The sequence below is a fragment of the Ceratotherium simum genome, chromosome 9 (assembly GCF_057802395.1).
Source record: "Ceratotherium simum simum isolate JZ-2026a chromosome 9, ASM5780239v1, whole genome shotgun sequence".
NCBI lineage: Eukaryota > Metazoa > Chordata > Mammalia > Perissodactyla > Rhinocerotidae > Ceratotherium > Ceratotherium simum.
The window spans coordinates 25,868,915-25,894,433 of record NC_141908.1 but is presented as its reverse complement, the minus strand read 5'-3'; the positions used below and the strand labels follow the sequence as shown (position 1 = coordinate 25,894,433).

General features: G+C 38.3%; 1 protein-coding gene across 1 annotated transcript in view; it reads right to left on the bottom strand.

Annotated features, from left to right (window-relative positions):
- The window catches only part of KYNU (kynureninase), a 121,182-nt gene extending 107,646 nt beyond the window's left edge, over positions 1-13,536 (bottom strand). The window contains exons 1-2 of the mRNA XM_004423854.3: positions 13,486-13,536; positions 4,119-4,300 (exon numbers count right to left, since the gene is read on the bottom strand). Of these exons, the coding sequence (XP_004423911.1) occupies positions 4,119-4,287 (169 nt within the window). The 5' untranslated portion in view covers positions 4,288-4,300; positions 13,486-13,536. The remainder of the gene's footprint in view (positions 1-4,118; positions 4,301-13,485) is intronic.
- Positions 13,537-25,519: the final 11,983 nt, after the last annotated feature.

Below are 25,519 nucleotides of genomic sequence, written 5' to 3'. Positions count from 1 at the left end.
CTCAGTTCTCAAAGTTCCAGGGGTGACCCCTATGTGGGCTACGTGTATCCTTCTGTTGTGGCCTGTTTGCTCTCCCTGTAGGTGCCCAGGGAGGCTGAGTTATGCTCCTGGCCAGCTGTTGTAATGCTCAGCTGCTTGTAATTGTTGTGGGCCCTTCAGTCTCTTTATCAGGTGTGGGGAGCCCCAGCACAGTTGGCTGCAAGTTCTAATACCCCATTTGTGTTGCAGTATTTCTTTTAAGTGAGTAGGCCCCCAGCGTGGCAGGTTGTTAGGCTCAGGGCCTTACAATTGCTGTAAGCCTCTAGCCTATTAGGTCTCTTGTCAGCTCTCTGAGGATTGCAGCTGGGTGGGACTGGCCTCAGGCACAGGAGCACCCAATTGTATCAGGTTTTGGAAGGTGGAGCAAACCTCCTATGTGGGTCTTTGAGAAGTACAAGTCTTCTGTGGCTGAGAAGCCCTGCCGCCCACAGGTCTACACACACAGTCAACACAGTCCTGCCCCGTGTGAGCGCCCTGACCTCCCCAAGAGGACCCAGTCTCTCCACGGCAGGAGCCCCACACACTCTGCCACCACCCCACACTTTCCACCCGCTCCTTGTGCCCACCCTGCCCTGCTCAAGTCGGCTCAGTTGCCAGGCTGCAGAGAATCCAGTCACCAATCTATGCAGGCCCACAAGTTGCCTGAGGGCTTGTTGTTGGGGGGGGCCAGTCTCTAGGGTGAGCTGCCTGCCCTGGCTGAGCTGGATTAAACCGGTGCTCTAGCGGGTGGGGCAGACCCTGGGCTAGCAGGCCTCAGGGAGAACTCCAATGGTGTCTGTGTCAGCACGCCCACACCAGGCCACAACAATGGCCGCCGCCAATGTCCCAGTCCCTGGAGAGGTCTCACCCCTCACCGAGATGCTCTCAGGGCCTATTAGGTGAGTCTCTTGTCACCAAAGCACTGTACACCTTTCTTTCTGGTGATTTTAGGGTGCTTCCTGAAACGGGTGAGTTTGCGTGCGGGCCCTTTAAGAGCCAGTTTTAGTTTCTTTATGAACCGGGTTTTCTGGGGGTGCTCCCCAGTGTTTTAGTAGCAGGCACAGTCAGATATTATGCCGCTGGTGTCGATTGTGCTGGGTCCACAAAATGACCACAGCGGGGGCGCTCCCCGGCTCAGGACCCCGCGCCTCCAGGGAGGGCTGCGTACCTGTGAGCTGCTCCCGGCGGCCGTGAAGGTGGCGGCTTGTGAAGGCGGCGTTTTTCCTCTCCGCAAGGGAGTCTCTGCCTCTTCTACCCCAGTTAGGATTGTCCGTTGTTGCAGGAGTTCCTCTCATCCAGTTTTCAGTTCTGTCTCAGGGATAATTTTTCCACGAGTAGTTGTAAATTGGCTGTGTCCACGGGAGGAGGTGAGTTCCGAGTCTGCTTACGCCGCCATCTTGATTCCTCTCCTTTTTTTTTTTTAAAGATTTTATTTATTTATTTTTCCCCCCAAAGCCCCAGTAGATAGTTGTATTTCATAGCTGCACATCCTTCTAGTTGCTGTATGTGGGACTCGGCCTCAGGATGGACGGAGAAGCGGTGCCTCAGTGCACGCCCGGGATCCGAACCCGGGCCACCAGCATCGGAGCGCACGCACTTAACCACCAAGCCACGGAGCCGGCCCTAGAGTCAACTTTTAAGTATAATGAAGTGATTATATGTACAACACTATCCTTACCTGGGTTCTCATTAAAGTATCTCAACGCTTAGAATGTTCTTGTGTTGATCTGGTACTAAAAATTCCTATTAAAGTTCAAGTCTATAACAAAAGGGCAAAGAAATTAACGTTCTGGCCCTATTCGAGGTTCACTTAACATAATATTATTTTCATCCCTCAGAAAGACCCTGAACGTTTTGGAGCAGTATTTGTCTTTTCCACATGGAGGAACTGTGGCTCTAAGAGGCTACTTGCTTCTCAAAATTCACACAACTAGAGAATTAGAGCCAGGAATTCACAGCAATCTCAGACCATAGTGCATCCCAGGACAAATACCATGAGTTTGTTAGTTGTTTATGTCGCAAATTCATTGAGCTGGGAGTGGGAGAGATGGATTAGAAAGCAAGTTTCAAAGCATGAGGAGGAACGTGAAAAGGTAACTAATGAATACTATTGAATGAAAATGACTCAACATGAGGATGAAAGTTATGTTAGTTAATGAGTCTGAGGACCAATAACAGGAAAAATAATAAATTCAAATTAACATTTTAACTTTCTGTGTACCCATTCATTTCAACAGTCTTTTGCTCCTGGAAATTCAGGGTTGCACCCTACCTCAAATTCCTGATGGTATTGTATAGAAGAAAGGCATCATAAGAAAAGAAAGACAGACAAAGAAACCAAAACTGCCTAATGTATCACCTGCAGTATCCAAGAGGTAGTCATTGCTCATAAATGGGTGTCTAGATGTGGCCATTATTTAGCATCATTTCCCAAAGCATCTAAGCCCAAACTGCAGCCACGACGGACCAGTAGCCACTTTCTCTGCTCCGTGCTTCTGCCACGTTCTTCCTTCTCTCTGTAATACTATCATCCACTCTAATTGGAAAGGTTTTGTTTGTATTTTTGTCTGCTTACTTTGTCATGTCTGTTTTTCTTATCACTCATGAAAAGGAATAATATAAAATTTTTTAAATTGTGAGGAAATTATAACTTTCAATAAATGTCATAAAGTTCTAGAGCCCTAATTCCTGATTTATAGTGCTTGTTGCATGCTGAGGAGGCAACTTAAAGCTCTGTGGCACTCCAGAGTTCTGCTGTCATCCCTGAGCTCATCAAACCTCCCAGGCAGCCAGCCCATAGGCTGGAGAGCACACTGGGGCAGGGTCACTAGAGCTGACTTTTCTCAAGTAGATCATGGGTATTTCTGAGGACTTCTACACTGTGTGCTGCATGTTACTGGGCCCCTTCCTTCCCATCTCTGACAGAATATCCCTAGATATAATTTCCTCATTTTGCAAACATTAACAGTTCTTTTTATCCATTGAGATTCAAATCAAAATGCACTTTCATTCTAGATTCTAGAAAGACCTAGAAGATTTTTCCTCTGTGATCTCAGATCACTTCACTTATAGCCCTATTTTATCTGATCTCACATAGCTGTCATTTTTATCAACATCTCCCCCTGATATTAAATAACTTTAAACTGGAGGTAGGGCTTTCTCTTATTTCATTCTTCCACAATTCTACAGGGTGCTATCCTGTGTTACATAATAACATATAAGCCAGTAAGACAGTTCTGTGACCCAATCTCATCCTAAAATTATACTAGCTGATGCTCTTGGATTATAAAAGTATCCAAAATTATAACTGCCTCATTTAATCTGAAGAAAAATGAAAATTAGACTCTATTATAAAGTATGTGAAACCCATTTTGGTGGATCAATTCCATTCAATCTGGTAGCCTTTTTCGTTGATGTAAAACAGAGCAAAGCCAAATACGAAAAATTATTTTATATTTTTATACTTGTGCTACCTATGTTTTGCTTTTTCTAAACAGGACATGCTCAAAACCAAGAAAAGAGTCAGCTCACTGTATTATTTTTAAAAATGCAGTACGCATTTCTTAGTCCTTGATTCTTTCTTTTTTTTTTTGGTAAGTCTTATAGATGTCATCTTTACTCACAGCACACAAAGGTGGCTATTCACATAACATCACTCCTAGTATACTCAAGTCCCAAAATAATATTTCCTCTAACACAAATATCATGCTATTATAAATGAGGTGCCACAAAAGAAGAGATATTCTAATACTGTATTGAAAAGGAATTGTTTTGAGCTCTAAGTGCTTAGAGAACAAGTAAATGTATCTGCCTATAATTTTCAATCAGTCACTCTATTGTTCAGAGAAATAGATGACAATATAAGAACCCTGTAGGTATTTTATTCAGAAAAGGAGAGGAAACATAAAGAACCTGAAGCTAAGGTAGGCTGACAGGTTGATTTAGCAGCACCAGGAACCTGCTGTTTTTCAGACACAATTGTAACGGCACTATTATGCAACGGAACAATGCTTTTCAAAGATTTATGATAAACACACGCAGTAGCAAAAATAAATTAATAAATTGATTAAGAAAAATAAAATCTTTTTCAGTCTTCTTACTTGGAGGCAGATCCCGCATTTTGGGCATATAAAAATAATCCCTGAAGTGCTTCAGCTCATCTTCCTCATCGAGTCGGAGGGCGACCCTCTCATCTGTTGGATGACATCCAATTTCAGATGCGATTCGTTGCACTGTGTCAGCTGGTAACTCAAGAGGTGAAGGCTCCATTACAAGTTGTTCTCTAAAAGTGGAAGAAAAATAATTAAAAATAATCTCGCCACCATCATTTTTTCTGCAGAAAATTAGCCTTTTAGATAAAATACATTTTGTTTTAACTAAGATTCCCATCATCCCAACCTCAGGAATATTATAATTAACCAAGCAGCATTAAATCCCATGCTTGAGTTTTCCTCATGTATAAAAGAAAGAAAATAATAGTAATTTAGGCATATCGAAAGGACTAAACTAGGTAATGGTGCTCAGGACAGAGTAAGCTCTCAATAAATGTTAGCTCTTTTTCGTTTTTTATTTTCTGGAAAGTGGACCAAATCATTGACTTTCAAACATATGTAACTTCATCACCTTTTCCTCTAGATGTCTTACCAGGAGGTAGTAAAGACGTTTTTGTAAAAAGCGTAGGAAAACAGTGCCCCACCTAGCTTTTTTTCCTCCTTATCCCACCTCTACTATCCCTTTCCCAGTGTTTCTTGGATCATAGTTTTAAAAGTATGGACATATATATAATAAAACCTTAAGAAATTCTTTATTGTGAATGAAATTATTGATGAAAAACGTAACTTTCAAACTTTTCAGGTTTCAAAGGAAACCACATTCTGCTTCGTTTAATCATCATTTAACATTTCCCACCTTTTTGGAAAGAAAGCTTAATTTTCTGAAGGAGGTAAATTACAATGAAGATTTAAATATATATTTATAAACATCACTCAAGTTTTATATTTAATTTTATTTCTTAAAGTTTTAGTTTGAAATTGAGCAAGAGTAGTATTAAGAAAAAAAGATTTTCTTAGGCTAGCTTGATTTACATATTTATTTATTTTTTATAATTTTATTTATTTATTTTTTTCCCCCAAAGCCCCAGTAGATAGTTGTATGTCATAGCTGCACGTCCTTCTAGTTGCTGTACGTGGGATGTGGCCTTAGCATGGCCAGAGAAGCGGTGCACGCCCGGTATCCAAACCCGGGCCGCCAGCAACGGAGCACGCACACCCAACTGCTAAGCCACGGGGCCGGCCCTGATTTACATATTTATACTTTTGCTGGATCCACTCATACATCCCTCCATCTATTTACTCTTTTAACTAATATTTATTGAGTACCTATTTTGTTGCTCCAAGCACTGGTGGAACAGCAGTGTATAAGATAGTGTGCAAGTAGTGACTTTTGTAGAGTTTACTCTTTAGTGGAAGAATGGAAAAATAATAATGCAACTTCAGATAGTTTCAAGAGCTATGAGTAAACAGAGCAGAGTAATTGGATAAAGAATCACTGGGGTATGGTATAGTTACCCTTGGTGGGGGGAGTCAAGTGCATCCCTCTGAGACAGGGATATATGAGCATTTCTGAATCATGTTATGGAGTCAAGCACGTGAAGACCTGGACCTGGAGGAAGATGACAGCAAATGCAAAGGTCTTGAGGTGGAGATGGCCTTGGCCTGTTCAACTAATGCACTAAGGGTGGTAGGGGTGAAACCGAGAGCAAAGAAGTCAAAAGTTCTTCCCTAGAGCAAAATACTTTGAGATAAACGTTGCTAACTGCAGCTGTGCATATGCAGCATAATCAACTGTTGTTCAAAACTAACCAGGTGTTTCTGTTCTTCCTTAGTATATGAGTGAGCTGTCTTTCCCAAGAAGTCGAGGTCCAGACATCAAGATTCAGCCTCACGAGGCCAAATGCAGGCTGAAAATGAAAACCAACTAGAAAAATCCAGACAGTGACGGGAAAAGAAATTTAGTCCAAGACCAAACACAGGCTGGTGGGAAGGCACCAACCAGCAAGGCCACATGCTTCCACTCCCCTACCTAAAACCCCAGCATATGCCCCCCCCACCCAAAACCCCAGCATATACTCCCACTCCCCTACCTAAAACCACAGATGAAAACCCCTACCTTTTTCCTTTCAAGGAAGTGGATCTGAGTTTTAACTCCTATCTCCTCGTCTTGCTGCCTTTTAATAATAAAAGTCCCTTTCCTTGCCACAAGCCCAGTGTCCAGTTTTCTTTTGGTCCCTCTTGTGTGGCAGGTAAACAAACCTATGTTGGTGTCTGGTAACAATTTGGCAAGCCAGCCAGGAGGCTCTTTACCCGTGGTTCTGTGGCCCCGGGCCAACTGGTATCTCCTAGGAAACAGTCCAGCATCTACCTAGGTGATTTTCCCTAGGGACTGTCCTCAGTACTTTCTGTCTGACCCAGCACAGCTGGCCCTAGGCACATTTTTCTTGTGACAAGGAAACAGGCTCTAGATTTGTTTGTGTGTTTTGCTTTTCTGATGAGTCGATGGGCTCAATCTGAAGTAGAGTAAGTCACCTCAGCCAGGACTGCCATGAACTCCCTGTCTCTTGCAGGTGAAATCCCAGAGGCATATCTCTGTCTGAATCTGTGGATTGACTAATGAGAGACATAGTTGTAGGACTACTCAGAATCTGTTGAGTACATCTGTCTCTTCTGTTTGGGATCCTATCTGTGTCTGGGTGTCTGTATGTCTGCAATTCTGAAATGGAGGAAACTCCATCTGTCCCCAAGGAAAGCCCTCTGGGCCACCTCTTGGATAAATGGGCTGACTTCAGCTACATACCCACGTCCAACAAGAAGATGGTTTTCTTTTGCAACACCACATGGCCACAATATTCTTTAGACTCCACAGAGAAAATGGCCAAAATGGGGCAATTTCAATTTACCCAAATTGGTGTATTTATATATGCAATTAGAAAAAGCCAGCTGTAAAATTAACCAACCAAATGAGAAGCCTATTTTAATCTTTTGAGGCTTCTAAATGAAATCAGGAATACTTTACTGCCTCTTTAAAAGAAAATAATTAAATAATTAAACATGCCAGACTGGAGGATGTCAGCAGCCTTGCTAACGAAATGAAACCCCTTACAATGGAGTGCAATCTTTGACTAATATGCAGAAACTTCTAAAAGATAAAAGGATTTCAAAAACAGCTGTAAAAAGGATCCTCACAGCAAAAAAAAAAAAAAAAAAGAAAAAGAAAAAGAAAAAAGGAATCTTTAGTAAAAATCTTTGGTCATCTAAGCAGGTCCATCTGCCAGGAAGCAATTTGGATCCAACTGTTCTTCTGAGTTTTGTACCTGAGACCTGGCTAAACTTTTAAAGATCTCTGTTTTTGTCTATCTGTATGTAAGTCTCTCTATGTATTTGTCTCCCTCCAGATGATATTTCTAAAGAATCTCTATTATTTTTATTTTTTCATTTATTTTATTTTATTTTTTTGTGTGTGAGGAAGATTAGCCCTGAGCTAACATCCATGCCAATCCTCCTCCTTTTGCTGAGGAAGACTGGCCCTGAGCTACCATTTATTGCCAATCCTCCTCCTTTTTTTCCCTTTTTTGTCCCAAAGCCCCAGTAGATAGTTGTATGTCACAGTTGCACATCCTTCTAGTTTCTGTATGTGGGACAGTGCCTCAGCATGGCCGGACAAGCAGTGCATTGGTGCATGCCCAGGATCCAAACCTGGGCCGCCAGTAGGGGAGCGCACACACTTAACTGCTAAGCCACGGGGCCGGCCCCTAAAGGATCTCTATTTAATGGGCTTGAGGTAAGTGCTTACATAAACTATTTCTAAATATAATAGAAATTAACCCAAGTGTTTTTCAAGTTAACAAGATATAAAATGATCCTTGGTAAATAAAAGCTTATCTAAGTTTGTTGGTTTGATTGAAATAAATACCTTTTCAGAGTTATCAACACTGAATACGGTACAAACATGTTATCTCTGTTACAAAATTTGTCAGCAAAAAATAACTTAAACTAATAGCAGATTTTGTTTGATGTCTCATGAGGGTTTTGTAGGCAATCTAAATTTAAGTATTAAAAACAAGTAAACTAAACAGATGTAAAAAGGATAAAAGTTTTGGGGGAGGGGCTGGCCCAGTGGCATAGTGGTCAAGTGTACGCGCTCTGCTGTGGTGGCCCAGGGTTCAGATCCCAGGCACACACCAACCCACCGCTTGTCAAGCCATGCTGTGGTGGTGTCCCACATAACGTGGAGGAAGAAGGGCACAGATGTTAGCCCAGGGCCAGTCTTCCTCAGCAAAAAGAGGAAGATTGGCAGATGTTAGCTCCGGGCTGATCTTCCTCACACACACACAAAATGTTTTGGGGGAAATTTTTAACAATAATTATGTACTATGGTGTGCATATTAAAACATAAGATAATGGCTAACTACTTTAATGTCATGTGAAGTTTTTTGTGAGTAAGCTAAACACAATTGTTAGAAACAAATGATTTAAATAGATAAAAATAGGTAAGATTTTTTGGATACAATAATTACATTTTATGGTCTGTATACTTGAAAAAGTTTCCAAAATCTTTTTGGTAACTTGAAACTTTAGGGTTTTACTAAATTAAGTTAAATGATAAAAATTTGTTGAGTATCCAGGTCATTTCTACATAAGATAAAATATTAAAAAATTAATTACTAAACATAGATTTCTCTGTCTTTTGCTTCTTGTTTCAGAGAAGCTAAAAAATACTTAGATTTATTGATAAACCTGTTTTGTGTCAGGCGGGCGACTTTTCTGTGAGAAAACACATATTTCTAAAAAGTCTGTATACAAAAAAAGTAAAATGTATGTTTTCAGTAAGGAAGGTATAAAGAATAAAGACATTTTTATGTGTTTTTTTTTAAAAAGATAAATTTGCCCTAAAGTACTAGAAAAGAAAAAAGGAAAAAATATGGGACAAATTCTGAAAGTAAAAACTAAATGACAGAGATTTGTAAAAGTAAAACCCTGAAGAGTTTTATGCATGGTCAATTTGGCTAAAATTAAAGTAAATCTAATTAAGTAAATGAGTTTTAATGTCAAAAGTAAGCTAGTACAGGGGAAATTTGGATCACAAGATATAAGTTTGATATTTTTTAGCTCATAGACTGTACTCAAAGCCTAGAACCCCTAGGAACCAAGCAAAACTAACAGAGATGAGATTCTAGAATCTCTATTCAATCATCTTTCTTCTATTCCTCACTCTTCCTCCTCTCAACCGCAACCAATATGAACAGCGTGAGGCAATAAAGAGTTGCAGGTCTGAGTGTCATACAATGCCAGTAAAACAGAGATACTTGTCCTCTAAACTTAAATTCCCCTGCTTATTTATTTGACCTCTTCCTTTCTCAATTGCCAATGGTCTCCCCTGATAAGCCATCCTTTATATTCCCAGATAGGGATACTCAGATTTACCTGAACATGTTTTTTAGCTTTGATACCAGTAATGGCTTCCAATTGCTACAACCCATGCTTTTGTACAAAAGTCAATGATTTCAACATTGATCTTGATAGTTCTTTCAATATCTGACCATACTAAATGATTATTTATTCTCTTCATGAAATTTTTCTCTTTCTGTGATTTTTCTCATGGCATTCCCTTTGCCTAAAACGTTCTACTTCCCCTTCTACGTATTCAGATCCTAGTCACCCTTCAAGCCCTAACTCAAATGTCACCTTTTTTTTCATGAGATCTGTCATGATGTCTCAGCTAAAAGTAGTCTTTCCTCCTCTGAACACCTATAACACTTATGAGCATACCTTTTATGATAAGCAATACATTCTGCCAGGTACTATATTTGTTTAGATACATATGTGGATGGGAAAGATCCATCTTACTTGTCTTGCTTACAACTTGATGCTACATGGGTCCCTGCCTATAGCTTTCTGATGAAGAAACCTGCTTTTTGAATAGAGATGACCCTGTCTCTATCAACGGCCTGGTCAAAATTGATTAGACCTCTTTTGGACACTTGACCCCCTAAAGACAATGCACTGTTTTGTCAATGGTCTGTGAGAGACTTGCTCTGAAAGCTCTAGCCAAACAGTCATGATGGTGTTTAGCTGAGCATATAATCAAATTCTTTCAAGAATCTGAGCTGTTAGATATAGTTATTCATTCAGTTGAGCAAAAATTTAAAAGAATCGTAGAGAGAAGTAACAAAATGGTAGAGTCTAGAAGGAGTATTGTGATTTGCTGGTCTATCCTACTAAACTGTATTAGACCTGGGAGGCTGAATCTTGTTTAAGTTATCTTTGTAGCCACCCCATTCCTGAGCAGTGGCTTTTAGATAGAATGCTCCCCCTAAATGGCAATTGAATAAGAATATACAAAATAGCTTGGTGAATTATTTGACATGATTAATGACATGTTACCAGAGGGATACCCTCCTCATTCCAACCACATGGGAAATAATTAAAGGAACATTTTCAGTGAGACTCAGAAACAAGAGAGCTTGCCTTATATTTGGGACTTTCTTTGGAGATTCGGGACTTTGAAAGTTCATTGGGTTGACTCCAAACTCTAAATGGGTTACCTAAATAAATATACAGAATAGTTTGCTACCATCATAGTCCCAGAAAATCCAACTTTATTTAAAAAAAAAGTTCATATTAACTCAGCCTCTTTATATTTGTTTCTTATTTAATCCTTGTAACAATCCTGAGGGGTCAGAGTCATTTTCCCCCATTTCAAGACCAAACTCTGGTACTGACAGAGTAGAAACACAAATGGAATAGAAGGATCATTGAGCTCACTATTTGGGACTGCGCTTTGCCTCAGGAGCTGAGTCAACTATGCTTGTCTTTGACAGAGCGTGTGGGTGGAATGCGCAGAGCGGAATTCCTGGCCTGAGACTTCAACCTTTCACTTTATTTTCCTTTCACCTTGCTTCCTGATTTTTTTAAATGTTTTTTTGCCTCATCCCTTTTCTTCCCTTCATTTCTTTTTTCAGCCTGTACTCAGTCTGCAAAGCACCACAGGCTATGAATCCATCTACTCTTTTCATAATTTTATTTATTTATTTATTTTTTCCCCCAAAGCCCCAGTAGATAGTTGTATGTCATAGCTGCATCCTTCTAGTTGCTGTATGTGGGACACGGCCTCAGCAGGCTGGAGAAGCGCTGCGTCGGTGCGCGCCCAGGATCTGAACCCAGGCCGCTAGCAGTGGAGCGCATGCACTTAACCGCTAAGCCACGGGGCCAGCCCATCTACTATTTTCAGTCAATTGGTCCAATCCAGTCCTGGCCAGGCAAAGGTTAAAGTGGCTGGTTCCACTTCTCGGCCTGTCACAGCCCAGGTGTTACAATCTCTCAATCTCTCCCACATTGATAGTGAGATACAGCCTGGTGAAATAGTCTTTTGAGAACAGCACACCTGGTTTCACACTGTCAACATGCATAGCCTTCAATGGAGTAAATACAATCCTCAGTGCCCATGGCAACACTATGCCCTCATTCCAGGGAAGCGATTTATTAACTCATAATAATTGCTGCTTTATTCTGCACTCACCCCACCAGCTAAGACAATTAGTGCTTTGAAAGCCATAATTTTATGCCTTGTTTAGGTTTACCATTTGCAAGTAAGTTGACATGCTCTTATTTTGAAATAAAGAAATTCAATCCAAGTTAGAAAACTCCAAATTTTATATGTCACATATTTACTGTTAATTTTATTAAGAAGGTGGGCATACAGAAAAAGAAGGACAAACACCACATGATTTCACTCATAAGTAGAAGACAAACTAACACACAGACAGAGAGAACTGTTTGGTGGTTACCAGGGGCAAGGGGGTTGGGGGTGGGCACAAAGGGTGAAGGGATGCATTTATATGGTGATTGACAAACAATAATGTACAACAAAAATTTCACAATAAAGAAAAAGAAAGTTGGGCATATACACATATAGTTTTAGGCAAGTCACCTAACATTTCTGTGCCACAATGTTATATAAAACTAAATTAAATTCTACTTTTTTCAGAGGATCATGGTTAGGATCAAACAAAACTAAGTAAATTACTTTATAAAGAGATAAAAAATATTCTCATAATATCTTTTAATAATAGTACTTCGTGATGGAAATTGCCATTTTACCCTCAATTTAGCTTTTGAAAGTTCGTAAATTGTGTTTTCACAGTTTTATTTAGACAGCTTAAACTTTAAAGCTAAAACCTTTATAATCATAAAAACTGGTTGGTTTTATAGAATCATAGAATTCAGGATGTCCTAGTCACCCATGGGTCTAAAGTTAAATAAATGATTATGGGTACTTAATAGTTGGTGAATCTTTACACAATTTCAGGTTTCCTGTCTGAAATGAGCAAATTATACACATGAGTTCAAAGTTTAGAACCTAATAAGTAAATTATAAAGAAAATCTGCAGCTTTTCATTGAGAAAGAAATGTTATTCAATCTATGAGCATAGGAACATTTTTTTAAATGTATCACTGTTTGAGAAATGAGTGACATCACTGTCACAGCTGCATATTTCATATCTAGGATTATATGAATTACATGCTGAGCTTCACATTAATAAGATCAACGCATTTGCTCCAATGTTACTACCTAAACAACACCCCACCTGCCTCAAAACAAAAGCAGACAAGAAAAAAAAAACCACTTTTAGCTATATAAAAAAAGTTTATTGGGGGTCAGCCCCGTGGCATAGTGGTTAATTTTTCGCACTACCCTTCAGCGGCCTGGGGTTGGCAGGTTCAGATCCCAGGTGCGCACCTAGGCACTGCTTATAAAGCCGTGCTGTGGTGGCGCCCCACACACAAAGTAGAGGAAGATGGGCACGGATGCTAGCCCAGGGCTAATCTTCCTCAGCAAAAAGAGGAAGATTGGCAACAGCTGTTAGCTCAGGGCTAATCTTCCTCACAAAAAAAAGTTTATCAACTTTCCATTCTTAGGCAAATATTTCATAAATGAAAGAGGAAGAAATCTTACTCAAGAAATAGACATTTTCACTTCTCTAAATAAATATCTAATATGACTAAGCACCGTATGACAACTAGAGTTACCAGAAAACATAGGACTTAAAGCTTATTTAAGGATCTGAATTTTGATCTAATCTTACCATTTAAACTCAAGTAACTACAGGATTAACTTTAATGAGTTAAATGTAACCATCTTTTAGTAGATGAATTGCAGTGTGCTTTTGACATCAATTCTATTTCATTACGTTGGTAAAGATCTCTTCATTTAACCCCACATATTAAAGGTGGGGGCTATTAGGGGGTTGTGCCATTTTTATGAAGATAATTTGGAGAAAAGAAAAAGAATAAACCCGCAGAAGAAACTTCTAAAGCACTGTGACAAGGATACTAGCAGAGAATTTCCCTTTGGAAAAATCACTGAATGTATATTTGTGTGCAGAGTGTGTATCAGTGTCTCAGTGCTTACCTGCTAGGATCGTGCTGATGTCCACAGCTCTCAGTCCTGTCAAAAAAAAAAAACCTCTCAAGAGTTCCTTCCGTATTTATAGGCCAGATCTCAGGGTGAGAAATTCAAGGCACTTGTGTTCAGCCTCCACCCTGAGGGGAATTTGTGAAATAACCTTAGTTCCTCCCACCCTAACTGATCTGATTGTAAATCGCCAGTCACTGACAAACATCTAAGCAAAATGTAGCTTTTGCTTTCTATTTCCAACACTAGGGGCTCTGCTTCAGGCACTTTCCTCTAAACAGCCCTGCCCTTTAGACTCCAGTAAACACTTCTTTGCCCTCTCACTACTTAGATCTTTGCGCCTGTGAGCTGTAGGCTATAATAATCCTATAGAGTAAGTAGAATATCCTTATTTGTGTGTGAGCTGAACCAACCAGTTTGTCTAGGAGCTAAATTCCAAAATTTTCATTATTTCCTAGCTTTGGGCTCTGGAATACACTAAGGACTGGAGAAAAATTCTTTCCCAACTCTAGAGATAAGGGAAACTTGGATTTTGAGGCAGTACCCTGCTGTCAAACGCATTGTGTTTCCACTCTGAAGGCAGAGTTTGACATTTAACGGATCAACATTTTTGTCAAAAATTTAAAATAGGCTCTCGATTCTAGAATACAACTTATTGCCCAATAGCTGAGTTTTTAAAAGCCCTAGATCAAATATTTAGATAGGAGACAATCAAGGAAGAAAGAGTTACAGTTTGAAGGTAAAGTGGAAACCAGCCTGAGGAAACTTCACGAATGTAAATTATTCCTTTAAGCCTGTGGGCTGTCTATTGTTTGACCTCCATTGTCTCTTTCTGCTTATTCCGGAGCTAGGGTCTTTGGGTGAATATCATTTTAGGTATAAAAACCAAGAGCAAAAAGTTTTAGATAAAAGACCAAATATGGAGACTGAGTCAGAATAGGTGAATCACTGTTCACCTACGCCATGGTGAGACCCCACAACACAGCAGGTAAACATTATGTGATTCAATCATCTCTACCGTGTGTTTACTGGTATATAGCCCTGGACAATTCACTAACCTATACTGAGGCTCAATATCCCATCTGTCAAATGGACACACAAGTACCTTCCTCACAAGATTACTGAGATATAGAACAATGCATGTAGAAAGCCAGTGTATCAAGATACATGAGTCAATAAGTGACACATTTTTTTAATTAACCAGACCAAGAGTACTGCCCTCTAGTCTCCAAAAGAGGGGGATAAAACACATGAAATTACATTAATACAAGTAACTGAACAGCGAAAAGAAAATATATTTCATCTCATTATCCTATCCTTACAATAATCCCATAGAGTAAGTAGGGTATCCTCATTTTATGAAGTTAGAAGAATGAAACTTTGAATCTAGTCAGAGTGCCTCAAAATTTGTACTTTTTTTTTTTTTTTTTTTCTATTTTGCTTACTCCTCTTGCTGTAAGAACTTTAGACCATTTGCCAGGTTCTAATATTCAAGAAGGGAGCCTGAGAGTGGGGTCTGTGTTATTTTTGGTATGAGAATCACACTCCTTTAACTACTGACTATGGATATAGAGATAGAGATAGAGATCAACATATTAAGGTCTTGCTTTCACATTGCTTCTTCTAAAATTTTTTGAATAATAGTTTAAAAACCATTCCATCAAAATATTACCTTAGAAACTATTGTTTAACATAGCCACTTTTAAAGAAATTGCTTGGATGTCTAAACTACACTCCTATATCTTATATTTTGTAAATCTGTCTCTCTTTTTTAATTTGTTACCTTCATTAACTAAAAAAAAAAGTATTAAGCATATTCTTTGCACCAGGCACAAAGCTAAATGCCAGGGATATAATGGTGAGCAAAATCTTTATAATATTAACATAAGTTCCTAAAATTATAAAGGAATTGTGAGATAGCAACTCATGGCGGGAATGAGGAAAGCAAGATCCACTGCAGGGCCAGCTGTGGAGGGAAAAGAAAGAAAAGAGTGAGCTTCCATTCCTTTGTTTTTTGGAAACAGGAAGAAGAAACGTTGCCAGGATAAATCCTTGTACCAATTCAGAGTTGTCTATTAACTTCCATGTATGTCATCTCACCTACAACATGGTGTCTCTGAAAGGCACTGACTTTGATTTTTTCTTCCTCAGAGCCTTGCCTATGAATGAAGCTAAATAATATCTGCTGCATTAGTTAATTTTTTTCAAAAAATTATTCAATTACTTCCATCAAAATTGATGATTGGGGATATAAGGGAAGTCCTTTTCTCCCAAATGATAATTCTTAAACAGTGAATTTGATCTTTATTCTTCAGGGCATATTCACTACAGCTAGGCCAGTGCCTGGCCTATAGTAGACTTCAATGGGTGCTTGCCATATTATCAACCAAATTAAATTCAGTGTAGCAAACTGGTTTTGTAAGAATCTAAGGCTACAGATCCAACTATGACCATCTAAAGCTGAATGTTTGATAAGTAAAGATGGGTGATAAGATCAAAGACGAAGATGCCACTTTGGGGCCAATTCAGGTCCTGCTATTAAAAGTGTTCTGTAGAAGTGAAAGAGAATCTCAACCTTGGGGGCCAGTCGGGAAAGGACTAAAAGCTACAATCTCCAACTTGGGTGTTGAAGAGTAGCGGAATATGCCACCCCAAAATATGATTGCAGAAGTTCAGGACACGTCGCCACGAAATATACTGCTGTGGCATATTGATCATTTTGAGCTGTCGGTACTTGAAAAACAGCAAATGCAGGGAGAGGCTTTCTCTGAATTCCCCTTATCTGCCTAAAGACAGATCCTCCAAAAGAAACTCAATTGTCCTAAATCTCCTCCCTGGGAGTTTCATCAACCAAGGAAGACTGACTCTTCCCTGGCTAGAAGTCATCACCACACCTAGACAAACTTGGTCATCAACAATCATATCTCTCACCTATTCTTCTAAAGACTTATTCACTTTCCTAAAAATCATTTACTCTCCCTGGCCTACATCCGCCCTTCCCTTTCCCTATTAAGATGGTATTTAAGCCTGAATTCTAAGTCACCTCTGGGAGTTACTCATTTTTCCTGGGTTTCTCCCATATATGCATGACATACATGTTAATAAACTTCTGTTTGTTTTTCTCTTGTTAATCTGTCCTTTGTTACCAGGGTCCTAGCTAAGAACTCAGAAGGGTAGAGGGACAATTATTTTTCCTCCCCTATGGTATATAAGAAATTTCACATTAATCTTATTTATTTATTTATTTTTTTGGTGAGGAAGATTGGCCCTGAGCTAACATCTGTTGCCAATCCTCCTCTTTTTTTTTGTGAGGAAGATCATCCCTGAGCTGCTATCCAATGCTAATCCTCCTCATTTTTTGCTGAAGAAGGTTGGCCCTGGCCTAACATCCATGCCCATCTTCCTCTACTTTATATTGGACGCCACCACAGCATGGCTTGACAAGCAGTGCGTCAGTCCACGCCCGGGATCCGAACTGCAAACCCCAGGATGCCAAAGCAGAGTGAGCAAACTTAACCACTACGCCACCTGGCCGGCCCCCAATCCTCCTCTTTTTGCTTGAGAAAGATTATCGCTGAGCTAACATCTGTGCCAGTCTTCCTCTATTTTGCATGTGGGACGCTGCCACAGTGTGGCCTGATGAGAGGCATGTAGGTCGTGCCTGGGATCTGAACCTGCGAACCCCGGGCTGTGGAAACAGAGCACTGGAACTCAACCACTACACCACCAGGCAACCCCTTAATCTATTTTTTTGAATTAAGTGAAAACTTTTTAAGAGCTTACTTCTCACCTATGTAGAGGGAAATTTAATCTGAGTCACTATTGGGACTCTCCTTTCTTCTTCCAGGAGGGTGATGCAAATTTCCCAGATGTTTTATGCACAACAAAATACTCTGGGGCCTGGCCTGTTAGCTTCCTTCTCTCTCTTCCCTTCTGCCTCTCCTTTCCCCACCCTACCATCCCGCACACCCAACCACTCTTTCTCCTTCCTCTTGGGGTTGACCAATATAAGGTAACATAAGCTTTCTCAACAGCTGGGGCAGGAGGTTCTGGGCAAGAAGTTTCTATTCTGAAGCCAAGGGATGCAGAATCTTCTCTATGTGAGTAGGAAAAAATCTAAAGAACAGATCACCTCCCTGCACCAAATTCTCTCTTTCTGCCCGTTCTCCTCGCCTTTCCTTTTCTCCCTCCCCCCATTCCGTCCCTCTCCTCCTCTTTCCCTCCCTCTTCCCCTTGCCTGCCTTTTCTTTCCCCCTCCTTCCCTCTTCTCCCCTTCTTCTTCTCTCTTCTCTCCCTATTCCCCTCCCTTTGCCTTCCTTCCCTCTCTTCCTCCCTCCCTCTTCTCCTTTCTTCTTTCTCCTTCCTTCCCCGTCCTGTCCTCTCCTCTTCCCTCCCCACTTCTGCCTTCTCCTCTACTCTGCACCTCTCCTCTCTTCTCCCTCTCCCTCACTTCTGTAATAGAGAAAGCAAAGCAAATTAATATACCAATGAATCACTAGGCTTATTTAGATAATCTGTTCTTTCCTTCCTGTGAGGTATATATTCTGGTTATTAGAAAAATTTCCCAGTTAAGAGCAGGGACTTTCCTATCCTCTGTATGCAATATTTTCACTTTTTCTGAGACAAATAAAGTGCTCATTAAAAGCAAATGACATTTTGCCAATTGGTGATGAAAATTCATTTAGAAACTAAGATTTCTGTAACTTATTCACTTTATCTTAGACCAGAATTTCTCCCTTGCTGTTAAATTCACAGAGGCATTTAAAGCCATCTGTATGTTGTACTCTAGCAGGGGAACTTTTGTATTTCTTTGTTACATATGTTTGCGTCTCAACTTGCCCAAATGTCTGATTGTTTACAATAAGAACTGGAATTAACAAAATAATCTACATTTTCCCCTGTATTCAAATAGTAAGTGATTAAAAGAATCAGAGCTGAGCTACAAAGAATTTTCAAAATAATTTTAAATAAGCAAATGCTTTTAACATCGCAGTGAGTCATCATATCTGAATACAGGGAATTTTGATTAATTAGTAAATAACTATTAAGTATTGTAAAACTCTCACTGTAGAGCAAGGGTTTTTCTTCAAATAAACCATTTTTCAGTAGCAGTTGTTTCTCTTACTGTTTGTTTTTTAATAACACACTTTTTCTCAAAGTAATGTTGTTACTGCTATCCTCATCCTCTTGATAACTAGAGGTTCCCTGAGGTTCCTGTTTCCTGTAAAATGCAAAAAACACAGAGTAACTTGAGTCATAATTGACATCATTGACTCATGACATTATTGATATTGTGATAACTCTTTGCAAAATGGTAACAGTCAATGCAAAATTTCCATTGGAAGGCAAAGCTTTTACACACTAGGATATTTTCACAGTACAAAGTACAATACAAATTCTCTCCTTTTATGATAATGACTCACATCTCATCAAAATATATATTTTTTAAAATATTAAAAATGACTATCAAGAAAGGCAGAAAAAGGTGGATGTTTGGAGGTGTCTCTTCAAGATCCTCCTCTGGCATTTGACATTTCTTCTGTGATTGTCTGGCAAATACTGTCTGTCTAATAACTGCTGTAAAATTTCACATTGAACACGTGTCTAGTATCTGGACACCAATATGCCTGTTCATATTCGTTTGTGACTTCCCGCAGCTTATAAGACACATCAACCAAAATATAACAAATTCTTAAATTTTCTTAATCCCACACTGCAGACAGGAGAAAAGATTTTACCAGACTAGAATCCAAAGAATGTTACAGTAAGTCCTCAGGAGCCAAAGAGAAGTGCCTCTAAGGGGGTCTTCTTTAGATAAAGAAAGTGCGTTGTATTAGAGAAGAGTAAGAGAGAGTAAGAAGTGGAAAAGGACATGCACAAACTTGGAATTTTAATTTATATTTATATATGAGACTAGTACCCTGCTCTATAGAAACATTTTTAACATTAGGAGGAAAGTGATGATATTTTAGCAAAACACACATTTTCAAAATTGACCAAGTTAGAGGAACACTTGAAAAGAATAATTCCTTTAGAAGAGATTGGAAATATGTTTAAAGAGTTAGCATATAGGGGCAACACCAAGCTTGAACAATTTTGCACAGCTGATGTTGAGTTCTAACTCAACTTTAAGAATAGGAGATTCCCATGTTACTCAAACTATTCCAGGCCACAAAACAGATGAGGTGTCTTGTTTATTTTCTGAGTTATCTTAATCTCAAGTCCAAAACTTGATAAATGTAGGAATCTAAGCTACAAAAGACCGTTTCCATTTAAAAAAAAAGTTGGTAAGGAATCATTTGCTTATCTATTTTCATTAGACTCATTTATTTTATTCAGGATATATTAATTCTGTTGAAAATAAATTATAGCTATTTCCACTGCATTGTTTTAGCATATTTTGTTCTGTTTTACATGCCTTAGAACTGTTTTTTCCTTTTTCAACATATTTATCTATTTTTTTATCTTTTCTTTTCTTACAAAAGTGAGTGGAAAGTACAGAGTTCCCATATACTCTCTCCCTCTCAACTTGTTTTTTAATATTAATTTTTCCAATAAAATTTCTTGTCTTTACTTTTCACTTTTGTCCAATCTGTTCATGTTTTCCTAATATTATTTATTATTCCAATATTGATTCTTTTATAATTTTAACTTCTTTTATTTCTTTCTCCAGTTTATTTCATAACTCACCTTTATGCTCTGTTTTTATTTTATTGATTTTAGTCTTCAAAATTTTAAATTGTTTTCTTTATACAGTTTAACCTTCATTATTTCTTGTATTTATACTATTTATTATTTTATTATTTATTATTATTATTATTAATTATTTGACTCAACCTCTTAACTTTTTTTGTGTGTGTGTGAGGAAGATCAGCATTGAGCTAACATCCATGCTAATCCTCCTCTTTTTTTTGCTGAGGAAGACCGGCTCTGAGCTAATATCCATTGCCAATCCTCCTCCTTTTTTTTTCCCCAAAGCCCCAGTAGGTAGTTGTATGTCATAGTTGCACATCCTTCTAGTTGCTGTATGTGGGACGTGACCTCAGCATGGCTGGAGAAGCAGTGTGTTGGTGCGCGCCCGGGATCCGAACCCAGGCTGCCAGTAGTGGAGCGCGCACACTTAACCGCTAAGCCACGGGGCCGGCCTAACCTCTTAGTTTCTTGCATTCTGTTTCATATTATCTCATTGATTTTATTTCATAATTCTTTAATCCTTTCCCAGTTATTTTAAATATTCATTATTAATAACTTGTAATTGCTTTTAATTTTATAAATTGTCTTTTTATGGTATATAGAAAACAATTTAATATGAGTAGCCTAAACAAGAAGACTCTGTACCACTAAAAGGTGGCCTTGCAGTTTATCAGACTCCCCACAAACTGTAGTTCTCAATCTCCTCTTTGGCACAACATACTGAAGAAAGCAGATCCACAAACTGTCAGTAGCTGTGAACTGGGATGCAATGTAGTGCTTTTCATAACTTCTAGCTGGACACTGAAAATTAGAGTCTTTGTTACTTATTTCACAGGGTTACTTTCTTGTTTTTATTTCCATGTTTTTCCTGTTTGGGTTACTAATCATTCTTATTTAATTGGATGTTTTAATGTGGTTTGCGGTCTACTAATAACTAATTCTTTCATTTCTGTGCTCATATATTTAGACGCATATGTATCTGCTATTATTTGAAAGCAAAATATTGATTTTTTTCACTCACAAGCCTCACTGTTTCCCCCATCAAGATTCTGCTTCCTGTCTACTACCTTCCCCCACGGGGGAAAAATGAGACATACAGAAGACTTTTGCTCTTCTCTCTCCTCTCTACTCCCTGATGAGAACTTTGGAAAGCTTTTGCTTCCCTCTTCTTCCCAAAGCACCCAAATTCTAGGTTTGCTGAGATAGTTCAGTACTCATTAGAATTTCCATTAGTGTCTCTCTTCTGTTTCAAGAGACTCTATTTAGTATGTATATTATACTTTCCAAGTCCATCATTCTCCAACAAGATATGTACAACCAGATAGAGATGCTAATATTGCCTGGTCTTAGCTAGATATAGGATGTTGGAGCAACTCTTTTCTCTCATTAATCTATGGAGTCTCTTCTACTTTCTTCTAGGTCCATGTTACAAATGAGAAATCAGACAATAACTTGTTCCTTTTGTCTACAGTATATAATTTTTTAAGTCTATCTTTACAGTTCAGGAATTTTCCTAGGGTATGACTACATGTGTGTCTTTTCATTACTAATCCAACTTGGAAATAAGTAAGTACTTTCAATCTAATGACTTGGTCTTCTTTTCAGGAAAATTATCTCTATAATTTTATCATGGTTTCCATCACTCTCTTTTTCATTACTATTCTTCTCCTCTGAAACTCCTATTTAGGTCTCCTAATCTATCTTATCTTTTCTGTCATGACTGTCTTGTCTCTCTCTGCAAATCTGCTGAACATAAATCATATCCTTGTAAGCACAAATCACACACACAGGCGCAGATGCACACACACAATACATATATATATACAGACTTGCTAGTGGGCTATTCTGATCCTCTATGTAGCTAATTAATTAGATTAATTAGGTCTACTTGATTTGTTCATTTATAATGATATACAAAATATGGTAAATTTTAAAACTTTGAAGATTTATCAATTTATTATTTTTTATTGATTTCATATTTAAAATTTTTAATTTGAAATAATTTCACTCCTATATAAAAGTTGCAAGAATATTACAAAGAATTTTGTATATCCTTCATCAAGATTCACCAATTTTAACATTTTGACACATTTGCTCTTTTTCTCTCTCAGCCTCTCTCATAAACACACCCACAACCCACCCAAATACAAATATGTGTGACTTTTCTTGAACCATTTAAGACTCAGATGAGATATATCCCTTTATCCCTAAAAATTTATTGTGATTTTCTAACAATAATATTTACTTATATAACTGCAGTATAATTTTCAATGTCAGGAAATTTGACATTGATATGATACTGTTATCTAATAAACAGACTTTATTCATATTTTTCCAATTGACATAATAATGACCTTTATTATTGTTAATTTTTTTTAGTGTAGCATCAAATCCAAGATTATGCAGTGAATTTAATTGTCATGTGTCCTTTAATCTGGAATAGTTCCTCAATCTGTCTTTGTGTCTTGTTTTCTTCTTCATGGTAAAAAACATGTAACATAAAATTTACCATCAACCATTTTTAAGTGTACAGTTCAATAATGTTAAGTATATTCATGTTGTTGTCCAAGCAATTACCAGAACTTTTTCATCTTGCAAATTTCAAACTCTATACTAATTGAACAATTGCCCCCTTTCCCCTCCCCCAACACCTGAAAACCACCATTCTATTTTCTGTTTCTATGAATTTGACTCCTATAGATATCTTATATAAGTGTAATCACAGAGAATATTTCTTTTTTGACTGGCTTATTTCACTTAGCATAATGTCTTCAAGGTTCATTCATGTTATAGCATGTGACAAGACTTCCATCTTTTTTATGGCCAAATAATATTCTACTGTGTGTATTTACTACATTTTGTTTATCCATTCACCTTTTGATGAAGATTGGGTTGCTTCCATCTCTTAGCTATTATGAATAGTGTTAATATGAACATGAGTGTGCAAATATCACTTCCACACCCTGCTTTCAATTCTTTTGGATATAAACCTGGAAATGGGATTGCTGAATCATATAGTAGTTCTAGTTTTAATTTTTTAAGGAACACCCATGGTGTTTTCCGTAGCAGTTGCATCATTTTACATTGTCACGAACAGTTCACAGGTTCCAGTTTTTCCACATCCTTGCCAACACTTGTTATTTTCTCTTTTATTGACAGTAGCCATCTTAATGGGGGTGAGATGATATCTTATTGTCGTTTTGATTTGCATTTCTCTGATAATGATGTTGAGTATCTTTTCATATGGGATGTTGATTGTCTTTGTCATTTATAATACTAATGTTTTCGAAGTGGACAGGACAGTAATGCTGTAGAATATTTCTAAACTTGAATTTATCTGATGTTTCCACATGAGTCGATTTAGGTTATGAATTTTTTGCAAGAAGTTTCATTAGTGATGCTTTGATTTTCTCCTTGTATCACATTAGGAAGCACAGAAGATGAGTTTGTCCCATTATTGGGGATGATAATTTTGATGCTCTAATTGTCCTGCATTAAATCAGTGGGAGTTCCTTCAAGCTAGCTTCTACATTCCTTTGACATATCATCATCATTTGGTTTTTGAGCTCTTGCTTACTTTCTAACACAAGACGTTTCAGACTAATCTTGGGCTTTTCTAGCATCAGCCCTGAAATCAGCCATTTCTCCAAGGAGCTTTGGTTCTTTCTGCGGGGACTATGTAGGAACCAAATCTGGGCTCTAGATATACTTATTGCTACCAATTCTCAATGCCTCTAGGCATGTAAGACTGTAAAAGTAGCTTAGATTAGTGCTAGCTTTTCCCTATTCAGTGTGGTTTTATTATACATGTAAAATACATTTAGGTTTATTTGTTTTGGTTTGCATTAAATTTTAAGATTTGCCCCCTTCTTGTTGATTTAATTTTAGTTTTCCTAATATTTAAAATAATATCTTGGTCCCACAAGTTGAAACTACAATATGTTTTATCCACAGTAATTTCATACCCTCCAAGATAAATTTGACTTTGTAAAAATAATTTTTGAATTCTCTTTACATTGCAACAAACAAAACTCCCCCACAATAACTGAAGACAAAAGACAAACTGGGAAAAAATAGTTGGGATGTATATTATACATATGAGTTAATACATATGGGTTAATATCTTTAATATACAAATGATTATTAATATTCATGTTTATATTACTCAGTAAAATATTCCCTTTTTATCATGTAATATTTTTTACCATTAATTTGATTTTTTTATATTAATATAGGTAAACCTCCTTTTTTTTTTTTTGGTGAGGAAGATCAGCCCTGTGCTAACATTGCCAATCCTCCTCTTTTTTGCTGAGGAAGACTGGCCCTGGGCTAACATCCGTACCCATCTTCCTCCACTTTATATGGGACGCCACCACAGCATGGCTTGACAAGTGGTGCGTCTGTGCGTGCCCGGGATCCAAACCGGCTAACCCCTGGCCGCTTGTGTCACCAGGCTGGCCCCTAAACCTGCTTTTTTGTTGACATTTTTGTCTCCTCATTTCAACCTTCTGGTGTCATTTTATTTTGATCTTCTTGTAAAAGACAAATGGCTAAATAAATATCTACATATCACTCTATATTTATCTATCTATCTACATCACAGGTCAAAGTATATCTTCTTTTTAAGAGGACACTAACCATCTCACATTTAGTCAAATGCTGAAGTGTTTGGACGAGAAAGTTAGGAGTCTGCATTTCTTTTGGTGGCTGTGTGTGGAAGTGCTGATGGCAAAGTCTCGCGTGGCCTGGGTGGCCTATCACAGAGATGCAGAGGTCATAAAAGCTCTGATGCATACAGTGGCCAGCGTGATTAGTGAGTGCCACCCTCTGGATCCTGAAAGGACATCCTGAAAGCATGTGCAGCAGCTCTGCTGAGTAGGCTGTATCTGGGGCCCCAAGGCACAGTTTCCTATTGTAGCTGCTTTTTAGTATTGGAGCAGGGTTGATCTGCATCAAAGATTCTCCACTGGTTTTGTAGGTAGCCATTCCCATCAGCAGATTACTTGCTGAATGAAAGGACATGTTTGGCTCCTGTGTTTGCCACCATGTGAACCCAGAGCCCAACAACCTTGCGTTTAATATCTCTCTCTCCATATATATATGTGTGAGTGTATGTATAAGAATATGTATGTATATAAATATGTATATTTATGCATATAAATACACACACACAAACTTTCAAACACAAGAGAATGATTATGCCTTATTCCTTGGATATGGAGTGATCTCCCATTTTATTTTTAATGGCAGATTCCCTAAGTGTTTCAACTGGACCCTGCTATTCCCTTCTAGGTGAGGCAGGAAAACTGTATTTAGTGACAGAAAAATGATTTAACAT